The 17,199-nt window shown below is 41.2% G+C and overlaps 3 protein-coding genes and 3 non-coding genes across 7 annotated transcripts in view; all 6 read right to left on the bottom strand.

The window, feature by feature from the left end:
* Positions 1–473, bottom strand: part of ppm1bb (protein phosphatase, Mg2+/Mn2+ dependent, 1Bb) — a 29,616-nt gene extending 29,143 nt beyond the window's left edge. The window contains exon 1 of one of the 2 annotated variants that reach the window (XM_086304011.1): positions 18–473. The gene's annotated coding sequence lies outside the window, so the exon portion shown is untranslated. The remainder of the gene's footprint in view (positions 1–17) is intronic. The other variant, XM_086304012.1, reaches the window with a different exon arrangement.
* A 5,871-nt stretch (positions 474–6,344) lies between these two features.
* On the bottom strand, positions 6,345–6,438 carry trnai-uau (transfer RNA isoleucine (anticodon UAU)). Its single transcript has 2 exons — positions 6,401–6,438; positions 6,345–6,380 (listed from the first exon to the last, which is right to left on the bottom strand). It is a non-coding gene; the product is annotated as a tRNA-Ile (tRNA).
* A 3,027-nt stretch (positions 6,439–9,465) lies between these two features.
* On the bottom strand, positions 9,466–9,559 carry trnai-uau (transfer RNA isoleucine (anticodon UAU)). The gene is made up of 2 exons: positions 9,522–9,559; positions 9,466–9,501 (listed from the first exon to the last, which is right to left on the bottom strand). It is a non-coding gene; the product is annotated as a tRNA-Ile (tRNA).
* Positions 9,560–11,579: 2,020 nt separating this feature from the next.
* Positions 11,580–12,920, bottom strand: LOC147323578 (NAD(P)H dehydrogenase [quinone] 1-like). Its single transcript, XM_086304795.1, has 6 exons — positions 12,869–12,920; positions 12,576–12,740; positions 12,377–12,507; positions 12,190–12,297; positions 12,013–12,114; positions 11,580–11,936 (listed from the first exon to the last, which is right to left on the bottom strand). The coding sequence occupies exons 1-6, from the start codon at positions 12,870–12,872 to the stop codon at positions 11,637–11,639; spliced, it is 810 nt and encodes a 269-aa protein (XP_086160921.1). The 5' UTR covers positions 12,873–12,920; the 3' UTR covers positions 11,580–11,636.
* A 619-nt stretch (positions 12,921–13,539) lies between these two features.
* On the bottom strand, positions 13,540–13,633 carry trnai-uau (transfer RNA isoleucine (anticodon UAU)). Its single transcript has 2 exons — positions 13,596–13,633; positions 13,540–13,575 (listed from the first exon to the last, which is right to left on the bottom strand). It is a non-coding gene; the product is annotated as a tRNA-Ile (tRNA).
* Positions 13,634–15,595: 1,962 nt separating this feature from the next.
* Positions 15,596–16,971, bottom strand: LOC147323576 (NAD(P)H dehydrogenase [quinone] 1-like). Its single transcript, XM_086304009.1, has 6 exons — positions 16,901–16,971; positions 16,613–16,777; positions 16,403–16,533; positions 16,216–16,323; positions 16,039–16,140; positions 15,596–15,962 (listed from the first exon to the last, which is right to left on the bottom strand). The coding sequence occupies exons 1-6, from the start codon at positions 16,902–16,904 to the stop codon at positions 15,663–15,665; spliced, it is 810 nt and encodes a 269-aa protein (XP_086160135.1). The 5' UTR covers positions 16,905–16,971; the 3' UTR covers positions 15,596–15,662.
* Positions 16,972–17,199: the final 228 nt, after the last annotated feature.

The following is a 17,199-nucleotide window of genomic DNA, read 5'->3' as shown; positions in this document are numbered from 1 at the left end:
ACAAGAGTGCTACTTACGTTTTCCTGCTGCTGTGCGATTGTAGATCCAATCCTGATTATCTGCTAAAATCTCAGCTTTCTGTGTGAAGACTCGTCTAGATATATGCGGAGCTAACGTTAGCTTGCTAGCTGTGTTATGTTTCCTTATTTGACAAAAATAATGGAGATTGGCCTCAGATGAGCGGCGATAATTCCTTTCTCGGTGGTTCCCTGCTTGGATAGCGTTGGTTTTTACGCATGTTTGACGCCAATTGTGTCCCTCACAGTAAATGTAGACAATTCCGATCGTTCCCAAACAAACATGGACACTGAGAATTGGTTATATTATACAACACTGACAAATCTAGCACTTTCTTCCATTGAAAGGCCAGAGCTATCCTTCGACTTTGGGTGCTGAACAAGAGGAGGTGTTATTTTTGGCATCTGCTCGATGATTGGTTACAACGGCTAGGCAAAGCGTCGGTTAATTGGCTACTTCTTCCGTCAATTAGCTCTGCCCCTATGCGATACTACATTCTCATTGGTGCGTTGCGAAGTTCTGCGATATGTCAGACCTTTGAGATGCACTACTAACTGTTACCGGCTTATGCCGACAGTACTTTAAATAGGCGGTGTCAGTCTTAAAATAGAAACTTTCAACTCCGCGTCCAAAGCTGCCCACTAATACTATAAATATATAAATATATTATATATAAAACAAAACAGAGCACAATTGAAATTATGCCATTTGCTTGCCTTTCATGGTTGAAAGTTGCCACACATGAGCCCGAGTGCCCCGGAGTCATTAAGAAGCGCAACTTAAATGAAGCGCAATATGGATGATTGAAGAGCTTCCAAGAGTCTCTAGTATATTCATACACACACAAACACACGCACGATCTAAATTATACCACGCATCTTCAATCAGGAGAAAATCGAATCCAATATAGAGGGTACCGTATATAGGTGTACACCGTATAGTTGATTTCCCTGTCTGCAGCTACATCTGAATATAATGCAACACTAATCAGGTCTGGTCAGGTCAAGGAAATACAAGGGCACCCATCTCCAGTGTGAACAAGCTCCTTCGACCACCTTAAAACTTTCGACCTCAGTTGTATGGCACTGAACAGAGTAATACTTTTATGTCCTTTGTAAAACTAAAATCAGTAATATTCATCAGCAGCTGGCTCTTAGTAACTCTACTTTTAGGACAGTGTATGAGCCCCCTGTTCTTTTCTTTCTAGTTTTCCGATTCCTGACTGTAGATGAAATAACCAGATTTATTAAGACCTCTAAACCTTCCAACTGTTACTTTGACCCACTTCCTACTTTTGGTTAAACCTTACATTTCTTCTCGCTATCCTTTAATAATGAGTATTATGCATTTCGTCTTGATACATTCTCAATCATCCAGGTAAGTAAATCTCCAAAAGTTGATTCTGTTCATCTGGACGTAGCGTTTTCAGTGGGAGAAACGTTTCGTCACTCATCCAAGTGACTTCTTCAGTCTCAGCTGACTGCAGGTTTCTCCAATCTTATAAACAGTACATTTGCATAATGACTGAAACCAGCCCACTGAAGGAACAATGGGCTGGGAGGTCAGTTCCTTCATCATAAATATGCATATTCTCAATGTTGATCAATGGTCATGAGAGTATTATACATTCTTCCATAATCTTTGGGTTTGTTCCTCTAAAAACGCCACGATAACACCATTTCTTAAAAAACCCAGAGCAGACTCTTTCAACCTAAATAATTACTGTACCACTGCTAATTTCCCCTTTCTTTCAAAAAATCTCAAAAACGCTGCTGACGTGCAGGTTTGCTCTCACCCAGGGTAAATGAAGGGCGCCCTTACTCCTCGCAAATGAGCAATAGAAAACCCCTATGCAATGCCCAAAATGTGACGGCATGATGTTGGGGCAGCATGGGTACAAGCAACTTTTTTTTGCCGATGCCTGGCCTTTGCCCAGGCCGATGCTGCCCTGGGCAACGGCCCATGCTGCCCATATCAAAAACCACCACTGCTCTCACCTTAATAACAATCATCTGTTTGAACAATTTCAGTCAGATCTTTGGCCACTTCACAGCATAGAGTGCTGTCAAAATTATAATTGGCCTTTAATACACTCTCTCATAATATTATTTTAACGATATTAGAATCTGTTTGTACTGTTGGCATGTAACATGCCTGGTTTAAATCTTATCTCTAAAATCATAATCAGTATGTACAGCTAAAAAGATTTTCAGATCACAAGCTTGCCCAGTTGTCTTAGGTGTTCCCCAGGGCTCTTTCTTAGGCCCCCTTCTATTTGTTATTTATCTTTCACGTTTAGGTCACATGTTTAGGAAATCTGGCATAGACCTTCATTCTTATGCTTATGACACCTAGCTCTATATCTGCATTAAGTCTAATTCAGTTTCTTCTTCTCTCATTGACTGCTTACCTGAAATTAAACTGACATATTTCCACTCATGTAATATTAGTCAGCTACTCCCATCTCAGCTATTAGAGATGGGAGTAGCATGTATGTAACTAGAGCTTGTATGTGTTGTAGTTACATCTAGTATTGATTGTTCAGATTGTGTCTTCTTTGGCTTACCACACAAACTTCTCGGTAGACTTCACCTGGTTCAAAATATGGCTTACTGTAAAATACCACATTCATTTAAGTATCTCCAGGACTGCAAGTACTCGTTCACTGGGAATCTCCTCTGTGAGCTTCCTCGTTTCCTCCTGCCTGACAGCTCCAAATTCAGTATCCATTATCCCTCATCTGTACATGTCCAAATTATCTCACCCTTATTTTTTTTTATGCTGATTGCCCTTACTGACACACCCTTGAAGGCATTTGTGACTCCTCTCAGCATCAAACTAGGAATATTTTGCTTGTTAAGCAGCCAAAACCACTACACTATGGCTAGCCTTACAGCTGTGACAAAGCATTTATGCAGCCTAGTTAAAAAAATAGCTTCCCCTTCAAAAGTGTCCTCATCAGTCTGCTACTGAACCTTTCTGTGTGAGCGCTTTGTGACTGTTGGGAGCACATTTAATAGGTTATCTGACCAATATTATGGCTTGCTGTGTGCAACAGACCATCCCAGAAGCTTACTTCTGTGCTAATTCTAAAGCTTTAAAATGCAGCCCCCAAACCCACTAGGTGGTATACCCATCTTTAATGCTGTCCATGGTCTATATGTACGTAATTAAACTGATTGCCTATGACTTTATTGGCACTAGTTTACTTGCCTGCATTGGATTACCTGTTCTTTCTGCCCAAATATTGAGGAATATAGCTGTGCATGCTTTTTTGAATGCAGTCACAAAGTGACAAAAACGCTCTACTCCACACAGCTGGGCAGTCACAACCTGACGTGTGGGTGTATGCTGGATTGAGATTTTGGAGAGATCCTAGATGCCGATTACAAAAAGGTGAGGAGGAACAGGGTCTCTGATGCAGTCTGATAATGTTTTTGTTCTGTTGTATCGGGGCTTATACTGGTAAATAAAGATGAGATTTAATTTATTTGAACAAGGATGTGCAAGGAAATGAAATGTAGGCTTGAGTGAATAAAACAGGGCTGAGGTGATTAAGCCAAAGACTTTAATATAAGTGCATGTATAAAGATATTTAGTTATGGTGTATCAGTGAATCTGTGTTATGTGTGTGTGCGGTGGAGAGCTGGGGAAAGCAGGGCTTATCTGTTGTCATTTTGTGTCTCTCTCTCAGGATCAGACTTGTGTCTTATTAATGAAAAACTCATCAGATATCAGAACAGCTCCCCGAGGAACCGAGCACGGTTATGAGACACATGTCAGACCTCGTTTAAATACTGCAAGTGTGTGTGTGTGAGAGAGAGTGTGAGTCAAGAGGAGAGACTGCAGAGTGGTATTTAATTTTCCAAGATGAAGGATTATCACTAGCAGAATTTGATCATTCTGCTCTGATCTCAGGATATTCAATCACAGCTTATCCCAAATATTAAACTCTGTCTTTTGTCCCCTTTCCTCTCAATCCCTGCCACACACACACAGACACACGCGCACACACACACGCACACACATGCATGCACTACTCCAACTGCCAAGCCTCTCATTGAGTAAAGTGGCCCACTGAGCCTACTTTCAGGATGGTGCGGGTTATGTGATTTTTCAGCCACCTGCTGACCTCAGGGAATGAGTGAGTCAAGGGGAGGAAGGGAGTGAGGGAGGCAGAGAGGGAAGGAAGGTTTTGAAGCCAGGCTTTAGTATCTTATGGAGGCGGCTAAAGAGAGTAAATTAAAAAAAAACAAAAAAAACTGTTACATCTAATCCGAAGTGCTGAGAACAAGTGGCACACACTCCTAAGTCTGATCCCTCATGTTTACATGGATCTGCATGAGCTTAAACACACGCAACATACACATGCTCCTCCCCAAATAATACACACACATGCAAATGTTCTGTGATTGTGTCCCAGGCAAGAGGGAGGGAGGGAGCGAGGGAGGGGAGGTTCAAGGTCCCGATCTCCACTCTCATTTTCAGCCAGGGGATCTGCACCCAGGACATCTGGGTCACATCATTACTGCAATCTTCTGCTTGTTCATTCCCAGCTTTACGGGGGCTTAGAGCGGCAGACCTGCTGAGAAACACATGCACGTAAACACACAAGGATGGAGACGTGTGCACAGTGTGTGACAGTTGTGAACAGTGAAATAAAACAACGTCTTAAAAGGGATTAAGGTGATTGGGGTTGTGTTTGGTAACACGCAGATTTCAGGATGCGGTGAAAAGATTGATCAGCACACATAAACACATAAATATGTGTCAGTCAATATGTTTGTAAATACAAATTATGAGAAGAATTAACACAAGATTACGCTGCTGCTTTCAGTACTTTCATTTATTTATTTATTTCACTTTAAAAAAATGTTTAGAGCCGCATTAGAGCAGGGCCGTTTAGTGCAGCAATATCGCCCTCTACCGGTGGGCAATGGTTTCACAGCAAACAGCACCTCCACGTGATAATCGACAGGAGGCAGTGTTGAACAATATTGCTGGGAGAACGGTAGGCTGAAGTTGCTTTTAGCTCCCTGGTCAAAAACATGTTTTACTTTGTTGTGGTTGTTTTCTGTGGCATGCAGATATTACATGTTGATTATTATTGGGTTAAAATAGGAGGTTAACTTATGCAGTAACAGCATACACATTTTTAACTTTTTACCAGTGATAGCCAGTGCTTATTTTGGTGTGGTTGTGTTGTATCATTTGCAACATATTTGCAGCGTTCATAAAGAAATCAAACAAAACAAAAATAACAGAAACTAGAAAAGCATCTAAAGCAAGCATAATAACTGTGCCTTTTCATTTTTTTCATGTCTTTATGTGTTATGTAAATCACTTTGAATTGCCTAGTTATATAATCTGCTTTGCTTTCCGTTTGTGCAACACTTCTATTATTATTAGAGACTCTAAATAGAAAAGATGGATGTCTGCTCATGTTTTAATTATTTATTTATGTAAGCTTCCAGTTCAGTTTTGTATTGAGTGCTGTCCAATCTATACGGCAAGTATATGATATAGAAATAGCAAGGATATGCTCAATTCTAGCTATTTCTAGCAGGAAATTGAAATGCTAAATGTTATGCTCATACTGGGTTCCAGTTAAAAATACACTTCTTAATCACATTCATCCCGAGGGAAATTCTTTTGTCATACACATGCTCAATGCAGCAAGAGAGACAGAGGAACAGAGGAATAAGATATACAATAGAATACTAGTATACAGTAATATACAGTAGTGCAAAATATAATATCAAATAACTTTAACAAGTAACAATATAACTATATCCTGAAAAATAAATAGTTTAGCTATCAGTGCAGGTGATTCTAAAAGTGTCATAGTATTGTGCAAATGAATAAAAGAGAGTAGCAGCATATGTTGGGGAGATGAAACAAACATTCCATGAAAAACTGTTGGGTGACATTGCACGGCCTGAATGGAAACAGAATAACTTTGTTATTAATCCTCAGGAAAATCACCCACAGAGGGAGGAAGAGTCTTACTGCCACCGGCACAAAGGATTTTCTGTGGCGGTCAGTTCTGCATTTCGGGGAGGCGTGCATGGGGTGGGACGGGTTGTCCATGATACAAAGAAGCTTTTTTAGCATTCTCCTTTCAGATGACACTGGTGGTCTTCATTAGCTAAGATCGCAGCAGTTGCATTTAATCGCAAGGCAGGAAGTAATAAAGCTGCACTTTTAAAGCAAAGAAAGTGAAGATAAACGTGTAAAGAACAGCTGGAGGGTCGTCGTGTCGACAGATAATCTCCAAATATCAGGCTGCAACTCCCGTCTACAGATGAGGCTGAGACTAAAAACTCTGCTCCAGGTGAGGCTCGAACTCACAACCTCGGCATTGCTCTGCTGTATACTGTCATATAAGTACCGCGCGCTAACCGATTGCGCCACTGGAGCTTCGGCGGAAGGCCGCCAGGAAATCGGTTTAAGAAGGCGCAACTGCCCGGAAGCGGTGAAGAAACAGGACTTTTGGTTAATTACGTTTTGTTTATCAAATAGTGCAAGCGCACAATGTATGCAGACTGTATCAAAAGTTCATGGGACCCCGGTTGTCCGAGTCTAGAAGCGAAAATATCCCAAATAGCCGACTCACGTGCTGCGTTCAGGGACCTGACACAAAGCTCGAAAAACCTGTGGTAAACCTAAAAACAAGACAAGCAACAAAACGTGAGCAGTGGCACGCAGGCATGCGGTGACTTTTGAAGAAAGGTATGCAGACACACACACACACACACACACACACACACACACACACACACACACACACACACACACTTTCCTCCACTATTTAACAGTTTAACAAGCAAATGCCCATACTGTACCGTACACAAGCATGGATGTTTGCAGTTTTCAGTTTTATTTGTCATATGCAAGTTAGCACAGGGTCAACGTCGCAATGAAATGTATTTGAAGAGCAGAAGACAGTCACTCAGCAGAATGGTACAGTAGAAAAAAATAATAAAAAATAAATAGAAAAATAGTAAGAGCAAAATATTAATAAGATGTAGTAAAAGAAAAAAGAGAACCCCTATCCTTTCTGAGAAACTGTAATTTATGTTTTACTATCTACTGTGTGAACTATGAAAACACCTCACTACACATAAAAACGCATTAATGGAAAATTGTGCATTACAGTACAACAACTGTTGTACAGCACAAAAAGTAAAATTACATTTTGTGTAGAAAAATGTTCCATATCAGTTTTAAATAGATTAATAATACTGCTCCATATGTTTAATGCTGAGCTCATATTAAATGCTTTATGTTCTGTTTAATATCCAGCATCATATTCTTTAAATCACATTTGTAGTGGATGTGCTGTGAGGGCCACATATCTATGAAAACAAAACAAAGCAATAAAGGAAAACATGTTGGAAGGAAAAGCTCTCCTTAAATAACACCAACAGCTTAAATAAATACATGAAAGACCAAGAAAAGAAAAAACTTCTTCCTGGAAAAAACTGCAAAGGAAATGGAGAGGAGGATCGAGATCCCTCAGACAGATCAAGACCACAGCATGCTGTCACAAGCTTTTCAAAGAGTCAAAGAATACTAAGTATAGTGATGAAGGAAATGTTTCAGTCAGGACTCATTAGCTAATGTTAAAGTATATGTATACACTGGTTTGATACGAATATATAAATATGACAGTGCTTCGCATGCTGGCCACGTATTCACACCACAAAACAAAAATCTGCTCGCCCTCTCAGCATAGCTCACGTTATTGTTAATGGGAGACAGACATCTGTAGAATGAAGACAGCTGTCGTTTCCTATGAGTAAGAAACAAGCAGAGCTTTCAGTGACAATAGCTAACTGTGGCCACAAGATGACAGTAATACAAAGGATGACTCTTTATGAGATGAAAGAAGCTTTACTTTGTTATGGTTCATCTATTTTTAGACTTGCCAAGGAAAGCACTACCTTTCTTGCTTCATGTTAGTGTTTTAGAAAACCAGAAGTATTAGTAAGTATCTATTAACACCTAAAAGCTTTACACTTTATTCTTTGAAAGTAAAAACACAGATAATTGTTTTAATCAATGTGTTGGCAAGGTTTTGAAAGCACAGCTGCAGTTATATGCTTAAAAAGCAAACCATAAATACATTTAATTAGCATGCTCCATTTTAATGAGTGAAAAGGGAAATCTGCAATTTCATTGTAGTCTGGAGCAGCATAAAGGAAATCATTCCCCTCTTATAATTATACCAAACAAGCTGCAGCACTATAAAAATGCAAAGCAAAATGTGAGGCTAAAAGAAAAACCAAGAGCAATTTGAGAAATATGAATAATGAGGAAAAACTCTTCAGGGCACTGGAGTACGCCGATTACTTGATGCATTTAAAAAAAAAAAAAAAAAAAAATTAATGAGCTCACTGTGTACAGAATTGATCTCCTTTGCGTAGCAGAAGTTCTCAGCATCCTTCACTCCACCTGTGACAAAAATCCAGTGTTTGTATCTGAAAAGCAATCAGAGCTAAAGCATTGCTATACCTGCAGAATATTTGTATACCAGTGATGTCCTCAGTAGTAGCAGCAGCTTTGAACTTCATGGCGTACAGGTCAGACACCTCTACAGTGCAGCCTTGAGCAGTCAGAGCTGCCACAGCAGCATCTTTGGCAGCAGCATTGAAAGAGGCAGGGCTCTCATGGGCATACACAATCAGCACTTTCTTGGCTGCAAAACCAAAGAATAAAAAAACAATACATAAAGTTCCATTCAACACACAAAGCTTTCCAGAAGCTTTACCAGGAAGAAAAAGTCTTACCCATTCTCAAAACACACCTGCTGCTTTTATACACACTTCAAGCACTACTTCACACAGGTGCTGTCAATCAGCAATAAACCTCAAGAGTCAGCCAGCTGGTACTGCGGCATTTTCTCTCGGACCAGTTGGTGGCGGTAATGCTCTATTTTGCTGTTTGCCAACTGCCAATAAACCGTATAAAGAAGTAGAAGAAGAATTTCTCTCAGGTTTCCCATTTTGTATGGAAACTGGTGGAAGTAACCCTGAGATTAACTTAAACCTTCAGCCCAGTTTAAACACAACATGAATATATACTTCATATAATCATAATCATCTTAGTTTCACACACATCATTTTCTCATGGTGATTGTTGCCCAACTTGGCGAACCAATGATTTGCCTTACGCCCTGCGGTCTGAGGACAAAAAAGGTACACACACACACACACACACACACACACACACACAGCCAGAAATCTGACTTTGAAGGAAAAGCTATATCTCGATGGTTAATAGCTTGCATTGGTCGACAAAAAAGAAGCAGAACAAACACAGAGAGGTATAATTCTGGGTTTGTTAATCTCTATTTTGAATGCTGCTCATTTTTAAAGATGCAATGAAGTCTATTGGCATTTTCAGTGTGCTCAGCATTTATCCCTGACATTAGCTCAAAGTTTATGCTCCAGGTGAGGCTTGAACTCACAACCTCGGCATAGCTGAGCCTAATACTGCCATATAAGTACCGCGCGCTAACTGATTGCACCACTGGAGCACATGCTCAAAGGTTTTATTCCTTTCTCCCTTCATTCAACTGGTCTAAGGGAAAAAGCAGGGGGACAGAAACAGCTTAGTAACTCATAGGACAAACGCTTTACACTACACTATATTGCCACAAATTTCACGCTCGTAGTCTATGTACTATATATAAGATTAATCGATAGATGCATTGTAACAGCAGTCTGGCGAGGGAGGAGCGGCTAGCAGGTCCAGCGGGCATGTGGTGTGGAGGTTAGCCGGATAACTCAGAGCCAGTTAGTTAAACAGACCTTTATTTGATGTTAGCAACATAAGACCATACAAGCCAGGTCCCACGGCTCTACCCTGTCCGTACATACATGTGCGGGGATCGGTAGTCGCCGGCGCCAGCCAAGTTACAGCGATAAGGTTTCTCTGAACAGCAATGCGATCAGCATGTAACGGCCACCACTATACTCCCACACCCACTAGGGGACTCCCCCAACTACAATAATAGTAGGGCAGTGGTGCTATAATACAATAAGGGTTGTCACAGCATGCATTAATATATGTGGGGAATCAGGTTTGTTTTTTCTATACATCTATGTTACAAATGTTTTTTTTTTCAGTCTGTGCACATTTGTTTCAGATCATTTCTGTTTCACTTTTTTCATATTTCACTTTTATTCTTTAATTTTCGTAGGTTTTAGTGTAGTTTACTAAGAGATATTGAACTAATTGATAAAGAATTCAAGCATGTGGCAACCAAGTCTTTGTATCCCTGTATTCTACCACTATACCATAAACTTCCATTTAGCAAAACTAAAATGAACGAAAGTGTAAGTCTGTGTCGACTTCTTTTCATATAAATGAGCTTTGCCTCAAATAAAATTTGCCTCTCTGTTATACTATTTCCCAGTAATGTTTTAGAAGCAGTTAACTGTACTATTTGATTGACTTTCACGCATTTAAATAAGCTATTCTGACATCCTTGGCTCTTACTTTTTAAAAAGCAGCTAAGTGAACTACATATAAATGTTGATTAGTCTTCAGTACAGTTTGCTTGCTGCCACTGCAGCAAGAGGTGATTGGCTTCTACAGTTCTTGGTAGTGGAGGAGCACATGACTGGCTAAATCTTGGTTGAATTTGGTACAAAAAAAAACTATAGCCGCTCACATGGATTTGCTTGACCAACCGGTGGCAGGTGAATAGAAATGCTTAAAAGCCTTCAGTACAAATATTAGGAAAAGGATTTAACACAATCTTTAAATATTAAACATGCTTTACTCTTCCTGTGCACTCACACCACAGTCAGCGGATTTCAGTTCATGTGTGGGAGGAGCAAAATTGTGGAAAAGCCCACAGTGGCAATAGACATTTTTACCTCACAAAAATGTCAAGAGTGCAATGGTAAAGTGTAAAGTGCATCTAGGACAGCAAGAACACATACTGCTGAAAGTGGGATATTAAAGCTGCTTTCATGCCAAGTCCAGCCAAAGCCTGTAGTATAGATATTGAGGCGCAATAGGGCTTGCAGTCACCTGATCTAAAGCAGCGATCAGGTGTCATTCTTGCTTTCAACCTTGGTGTACGGTCACCCCCCCCCCCCCACCTGTGTGTTCTTATTAGAACAGGGATTTGCATGAGCATGTGGAACCATAGCCAGCCCCCCCAAACTCAGTTCCCCATCACATTTAAAGCCATACATGACTGGATCCTATACGGACTTAGAACAATCATTACATTGCGGTAGTATACATCATTTTCTAGAGCAGGGGTGCTCAATCCCAGTCCTCGAGAGCTACTGTCCTGCAGCTTTTAGATGCATCCCTACTCCAACACAGCTGAATCAAATGTTTGATTACCTCTTCAGCATGCCATCAAGTTTGGAAAAGGCCTGATAACAAGCCATTCATTTGATTCAGCTGTGTCGGAACAAGGATGCATCTAAAAGCTGCAGGACAGTAGCTCTCGAGGACTGGGATTGAGCACCCCTGTTCTAGAGGGATAACATGTATGAAACCCAAGTGGTGCATTTATAACTCATTGCTCAAAGTTTGAATAAAGCAGGCTTTATTTTAAGATCAAGACATTACATGGACCCACTCCATCATCAGACCCTGGCCTTGGTCTGGCTGTTGGCTGGCAGTGGCTTGCCCATGTGGATTCCCACTGTGAGGCCAGACTCTTTGCTGGCATATTTCTCTTTGACCTCAGGCTTCAGCAGGAAACCCTTCTCCTTGTCAAAGTAGTCCAAGGGAGCAAAGTACACACTGGCTTCCCCACAGAGGTTTTGCAGTCGTGTGCGCCAGCCCTCCAGCATGGAGCTGCGAGATTCAGGAGAACCAGTAGCAGGATCCCAGAAGATCTGAGGGGCAAAAACCTGGAAGCCACAGTAGTTCAGGATCCCGTTCTGCACACAGGGAGGAGCAGCTGTTACCACATGACAGATCATTTCATGCTTGGCTCTGTTTATAGTGAGACCTCACCTGCAGTGGCCACAGTGTGACATTGATGTCTCCATTGATGCCAGTGTCACTGTACACAGATTCAGGACAGTCAGTGGTGAAGGACAGCATGGCTTTCTTGTCCTGTACAGAGAGCAAGGAGTGAGCAAAGAGGGAGAGGACACAGCCTGAACACAGACATGTTGGTGGAGCTCTCACCTTGAAGATCCCCTCACTGTACCGCTTCTCCTGTGCGTAGGCAAAGCCCAACACCCGATCCATCCACCCCTTCATGATTGCAGGAACAGATGACCAGTACATGGGGAACTGGGAACACAGGTTTAATGGTCATTTTGATGTCAACACCTGTTAGCTGACCACAAAGACACTCCCAGTCAGACACTACCTGAAAGATGACAAGGTCTGCCTCCTTGAGCTTCTCCTGCTCTTTTTTGATGTCTTCTGCAAGTCTGCCCTCCTCTGATGCCAATTTGATCTCCTTTGCGTAGCAGAAGTTCTCTGCATCCTTCACTCCACCTGCAAATAAAGCTAATATTTACAACTGAAGCACAAAGCATTGCTATACCTGCAGAATATTTGTATACCAGTGATGTCCTCAGTAGTAGCAGCAGCTTTGAACTTCATGGCGTACAGGTCAGACACCTCTACAGTGCAGCCTTGAGCAGTCAGAGCTGCCACAGCAGCATCTTTGGCAGCAGCATTGAAAGAGGTAGGGCTTTCATGGGCATACACAATCAGCACTTTCTTTGCTACACCCCCCAAAAAAAGAAGTTGTGATAAAATTCCAGTCAGATCACAAACCTTTCACTGTTCTTGTCAAAGATTATCAGCTTTGGCCAAACAGATTTCAGCAATTACCAGGAAGAACAAGGCTTACCCATTCTCAAAACTGGCACACAACCGTACGCGATGAGTTTTCTGACTAGCTGATGTAGTAACAGGAAAAACCACTCATATTGAAGCAACACACACCTGCTGCTTTTATACACACTTTGAGCACTACTTCACACAGGTGCTGTCAATCAGCATTCAGCCTCATGAGTCAGCCAGCTGCTACTGCTGGATTTTTTCTCAGGTTTCCCATTTTGTCTGGCAACTGGTGGGAGTAACTCTGAGATTAACTTAAACCTTCAGCCCAGTTTAAACACAACATGAATATTTACATCACATAATCATAATCATCTTAGTTTCACACACATCATTTTCTCATGGTGATTGTTGCCCAACTTGGCGAACCAATGATTTGCCTTACGCCCTGCGGTTTGAGAGCCTTTGGTATAAACTATACATAAGAACATAAAAGGCACACACACACACACACACACACAGCCAAAATTCTTTAACTTTGGAAGAACGTCTATATCTCGATGTTTAATAGCTCGCATTGAAAATAAACGGAAACAAAAATACCAGAACAAACATACAGAGAGTTTCTTAATCTTTATTTTCAATGTTGTTAATTTTAAAAGATGATATAAAGTCTGTTGGCATTTTTAGTGTGCTCAGCATTTATCTGTTCTCATCAGATAAGTATTAGCTCAAAGTTGATGCTCCAGGTGAGGCTTGAACTCACAACCTTGGCATAGCTCAGCCCAATACTGTCATATAAGTACCGCGCGCTAACCGATTGCGCCACTGGAGCACATGCACAATGACTTTATTCCTTTCTCCCTTCATTAAACTGGTCTAATGGAAAAAAGGGACAGTAACCGCTCACTCAGTCATTCATAGAAAGAATACTTTACACTATACTATATTGCCACAAATCTCACGCTTGTAGTCTATGTACTATATAGAGGATTCATGGATAGATCCATGCATTAATATATGTGGGAAATCAGTCTTTTTTTCTATACATCTATCTTACAAATGTTTTTTCAGTCTGTACACGTTTGTTTCAGATCATTTCTGTTTCCTTTTTTCATATTTCCCTATTATTCTTTAATTTTTGTAGTTTTTAGTGTATTTTACCCAATAGATATGGAACTAATGGATAAAGAATTTAACCATGTGGCAATAAAGGCTTTGTATCCCTGTATTTTACCACTGTATCCTGAACTCTTATTTTACAAAACTAAAATAGATTAAAGAAAACTGAAGTCTGTGTGTACTTCTTTTCATGTAAATGAAATGTGCTTCTCTGTTATACTGTTTTCCTAATAACGTGTTAGCAGCAATTAACTATACTAATGGACCTAACTGTACTGTGCTATTCTCACTTCCTTGGCTCTAACTTTTTAAACAGTAGCTAAGTGAACGACACAAATGTTGATTAGCTCGCTACCACGGCAAGAAAAGACCATCATATCAATACTTGTGTTTTTAACACTAACCTTTGACAGATTTAATTACAGTATTGATGCAAGTCAAGCAGAACCTTGGTAGTCATAACAATGAATGGTCAATGCTTCTCTATTTCTTGGTAGTGGAAAAGCATATGATTACCTATTTACCAAGAATTAGCCAAAGATACTGATTTAATTCATTTCCCTCCACAATTCCAGCAGTGGTGCTGCCGGAATAGAGAGACAGTACAGGAAAGCAGCAGTCAAGTGTTCCCAAGTAAACCATAATAATAATAATAATAATACATTTTATTTAAAAATAGCGCCTTTCAAAGTACCCAAGGACACTGTACAACAGATAAAAACACAGAAACTGGAAATATACACAATAATAAGAATAACAGATAAAAGTTAGAGCATACCGAGGTTTAAACATAAGCAATTTTAAACAGATGAGTTTTGAGGGTGGACTTAAGAAGAGGGAATGAACTAATATTTCTGAGGTCAGGGGGTAAGGAATTCCAAAGTCGAGGGGCAGAGCAACTAAAAGCCCTGCCCCCCATTGTAATCAGACAAGCGGAAAGAACAGAGAGAGAAGGAGAAGATGAAGATCTGAGGCACCGGGATGGGAAGTTCATCTGTACTAAATCGGAGAGGTGTGGTGGAGAGAGAGAATGAATAGCCTTAAATGTATAGAGGATTATTTTAAAATGGATGCAAAATTTAACCGGGAGCCAGTGAAGCTGCTTCAAGATTGGGGAGATGTGGTGGGTAGAGGAAGTCCTAGTAATAATACGGGCAGAGTTCTGGACACGTTGGAGCTTGTTAATAGATTTTTGTGTAAGGCCACATAGTGAGTTACAGTAGTCAATTCGAGAGATAAGATTATGGACGAGAATGGCAGTGGCATGAGGAGTGAGGAAAGGGCGGAGGCGATTGATATTACGGAGTTGGAAATATGCTGCACGTGTGACATTATTGATATGTGAATTAAAGGATAATGTGCTACCATCACGTTATAGATTGTGTAGTGAGCTGGATGGATCAAGCTGTTACTCAGCAGGATAATGTAGAGAAGCTAACCAAATGCACCATGCATTGCATCAGTTTGTGTGCAGTTCCAAGTTACCATTGCCAGCTCACATTTCTAGCGGGCAACAAAGCCCCAAGCAGCAATTTGGTCAGTGTTGGATAATGACACCAGTCTTGAAAGCCTACAGAGACAGCTTTGTGTATCCTGTTATGTATATGTACCATTTTCTAGATGGCTGAACTGTATGAAACCAAGTGGTGCATTTGAAACTCATTGCTCAAACTGAAGATCCAATAAAGCAGCTTTTTTATTGCAGCACACATTTTAAGACATTACATGGACCCACTCCATTGTCAGACCCCGGCCTTGGTCTGGCTGTTGGCTGGCAGTGGCTTGCCCATGTGGATCCCCACTGTGAGGCCAGATTCTTTGCTGGCATATTTCTCTTTGACCTCAGGCTTCAGCAGGAAACCCTTCTCCTTGTCAAAGTAGTCCAAGGGAGCAAAGTACACACTGGCTTCCCCACAGAGGTTTTGCAGTCGTGTGCGCCAGCCCTCCAGCATGGAGCTGCGAGATTCAGGAGAACCAGTAGCAGGATCCCAGAAGATCTGAGGGGCAAAAACCTGGAAGCCACAGTAGTTCAGGATCCCGTTCTGCACACAGGGAGGAGCAGCTGTTACCACATGACAGATCATTTCATGCTTGGCTCCGTTTATAGTGAGACCTCACCTGCAGTGGCCACAGTGTGACATTGATGTCACCATTGATGCCAGTGTCACTGTACACAGATTCAGGACAGTCAGTGGTGAAGGACAGCATGGCTTTCTTGTCCTGTACAGAGAGCAAGGAGTGAGCAAAGAGGGAGAGGACACAGCCTGAACACAGACATGTTGGTGGAGCTCTCACCTTGAAGATCCCCTCACTGTACCGCTTCTCCTGTGCGTAGGCACAGCCCAACACACGATCCATCCACCCCTTCATGATTGCAGGAACAGATGACCAGTACATGGGGAACTGGGAACACAGGTTTAATGGTCATTTTGATGTTGACACCTATTAGCTGACCACAAATACACTTCCAGTGAGACACTACCTGAAAGATGACAAGGTCTGCCTCCTTGAGCTTCTCCTGCTCTTTTTTGATGTCATCTGCAAGTCTGCCCTCCTCTGATGCCAATTTGATCTCTTTTGCGTAGCAGAAGTTCTCAGCATCCTTCACTCCACCTGTGACAAAAATACAGTATTTGTATCTGAAAAGCAATCACAGCTAAAGCATTGCTATACCTGCAGAATATTGGTATACCAGTGATGTCCTCAGTAGTAGCAGCAGCTTTGAACTTCATGGCGTACAGGTCAGACACCTCTACAGTGCAGCCTTGAGCAGTCAAAGATGCCACAGCAGCATCTTTGGCAGCAGCATTGAAGGAGGCAGGGCTCTCATGGGCATACACAATCAGCACTTTCTTGGCTGCAAAGCCAAAGAATAAATTTTAAAACAATACAAGTTTTGGTAAAGTTTAAGTCAGCACAGAAACCTTTCACTCCTTTGGCCAAACAAGTTGCAGCAATTACTAGGAAGAAGAAGTCTTACCCATTCTCAAAAGTGCTGCGCAACAGTAAATGCTGCGTTTTCTGCCAAGCTGGTATAACAACAGAAAAGGTGCCCATACTGAAGCAAAACACACCTGCTGCTTTTATACACACTTCGAGCACTACTTCACACAGGTGCTGTCAATCAGCAATAAACCTCAAGAGTCAGTCAGCTGCTACTGGGGTAATATCTCTCAGACTGGTTGGTGGCAGTAATGCACCATTTTGCTGTTTACCAATCAATCAATATCAATCAATACTTTATTTATATAGCACATTTAAAACCAGAGGTACACCAAA

This window comes from Aulonocara sp. 'chitande type north' Nkhata Bay, linkage group LG8 (assembly GCF_057382095.1).
Source record: "Aulonocara sp. 'chitande type north' Nkhata Bay isolate Kocher_YH1m ecotype deep benthic linkage group LG8, A_spYH_male_GT1.1, whole genome shotgun sequence".
Classification (NCBI taxonomy): domain Eukaryota; kingdom Metazoa; phylum Chordata; class Actinopteri; order Cichliformes; family Cichlidae; genus Aulonocara; species Aulonocara sp. 'chitande type north' Nkhata Bay.
This window is presented reverse-complemented; position numbering and strand designations above follow the sequence as displayed.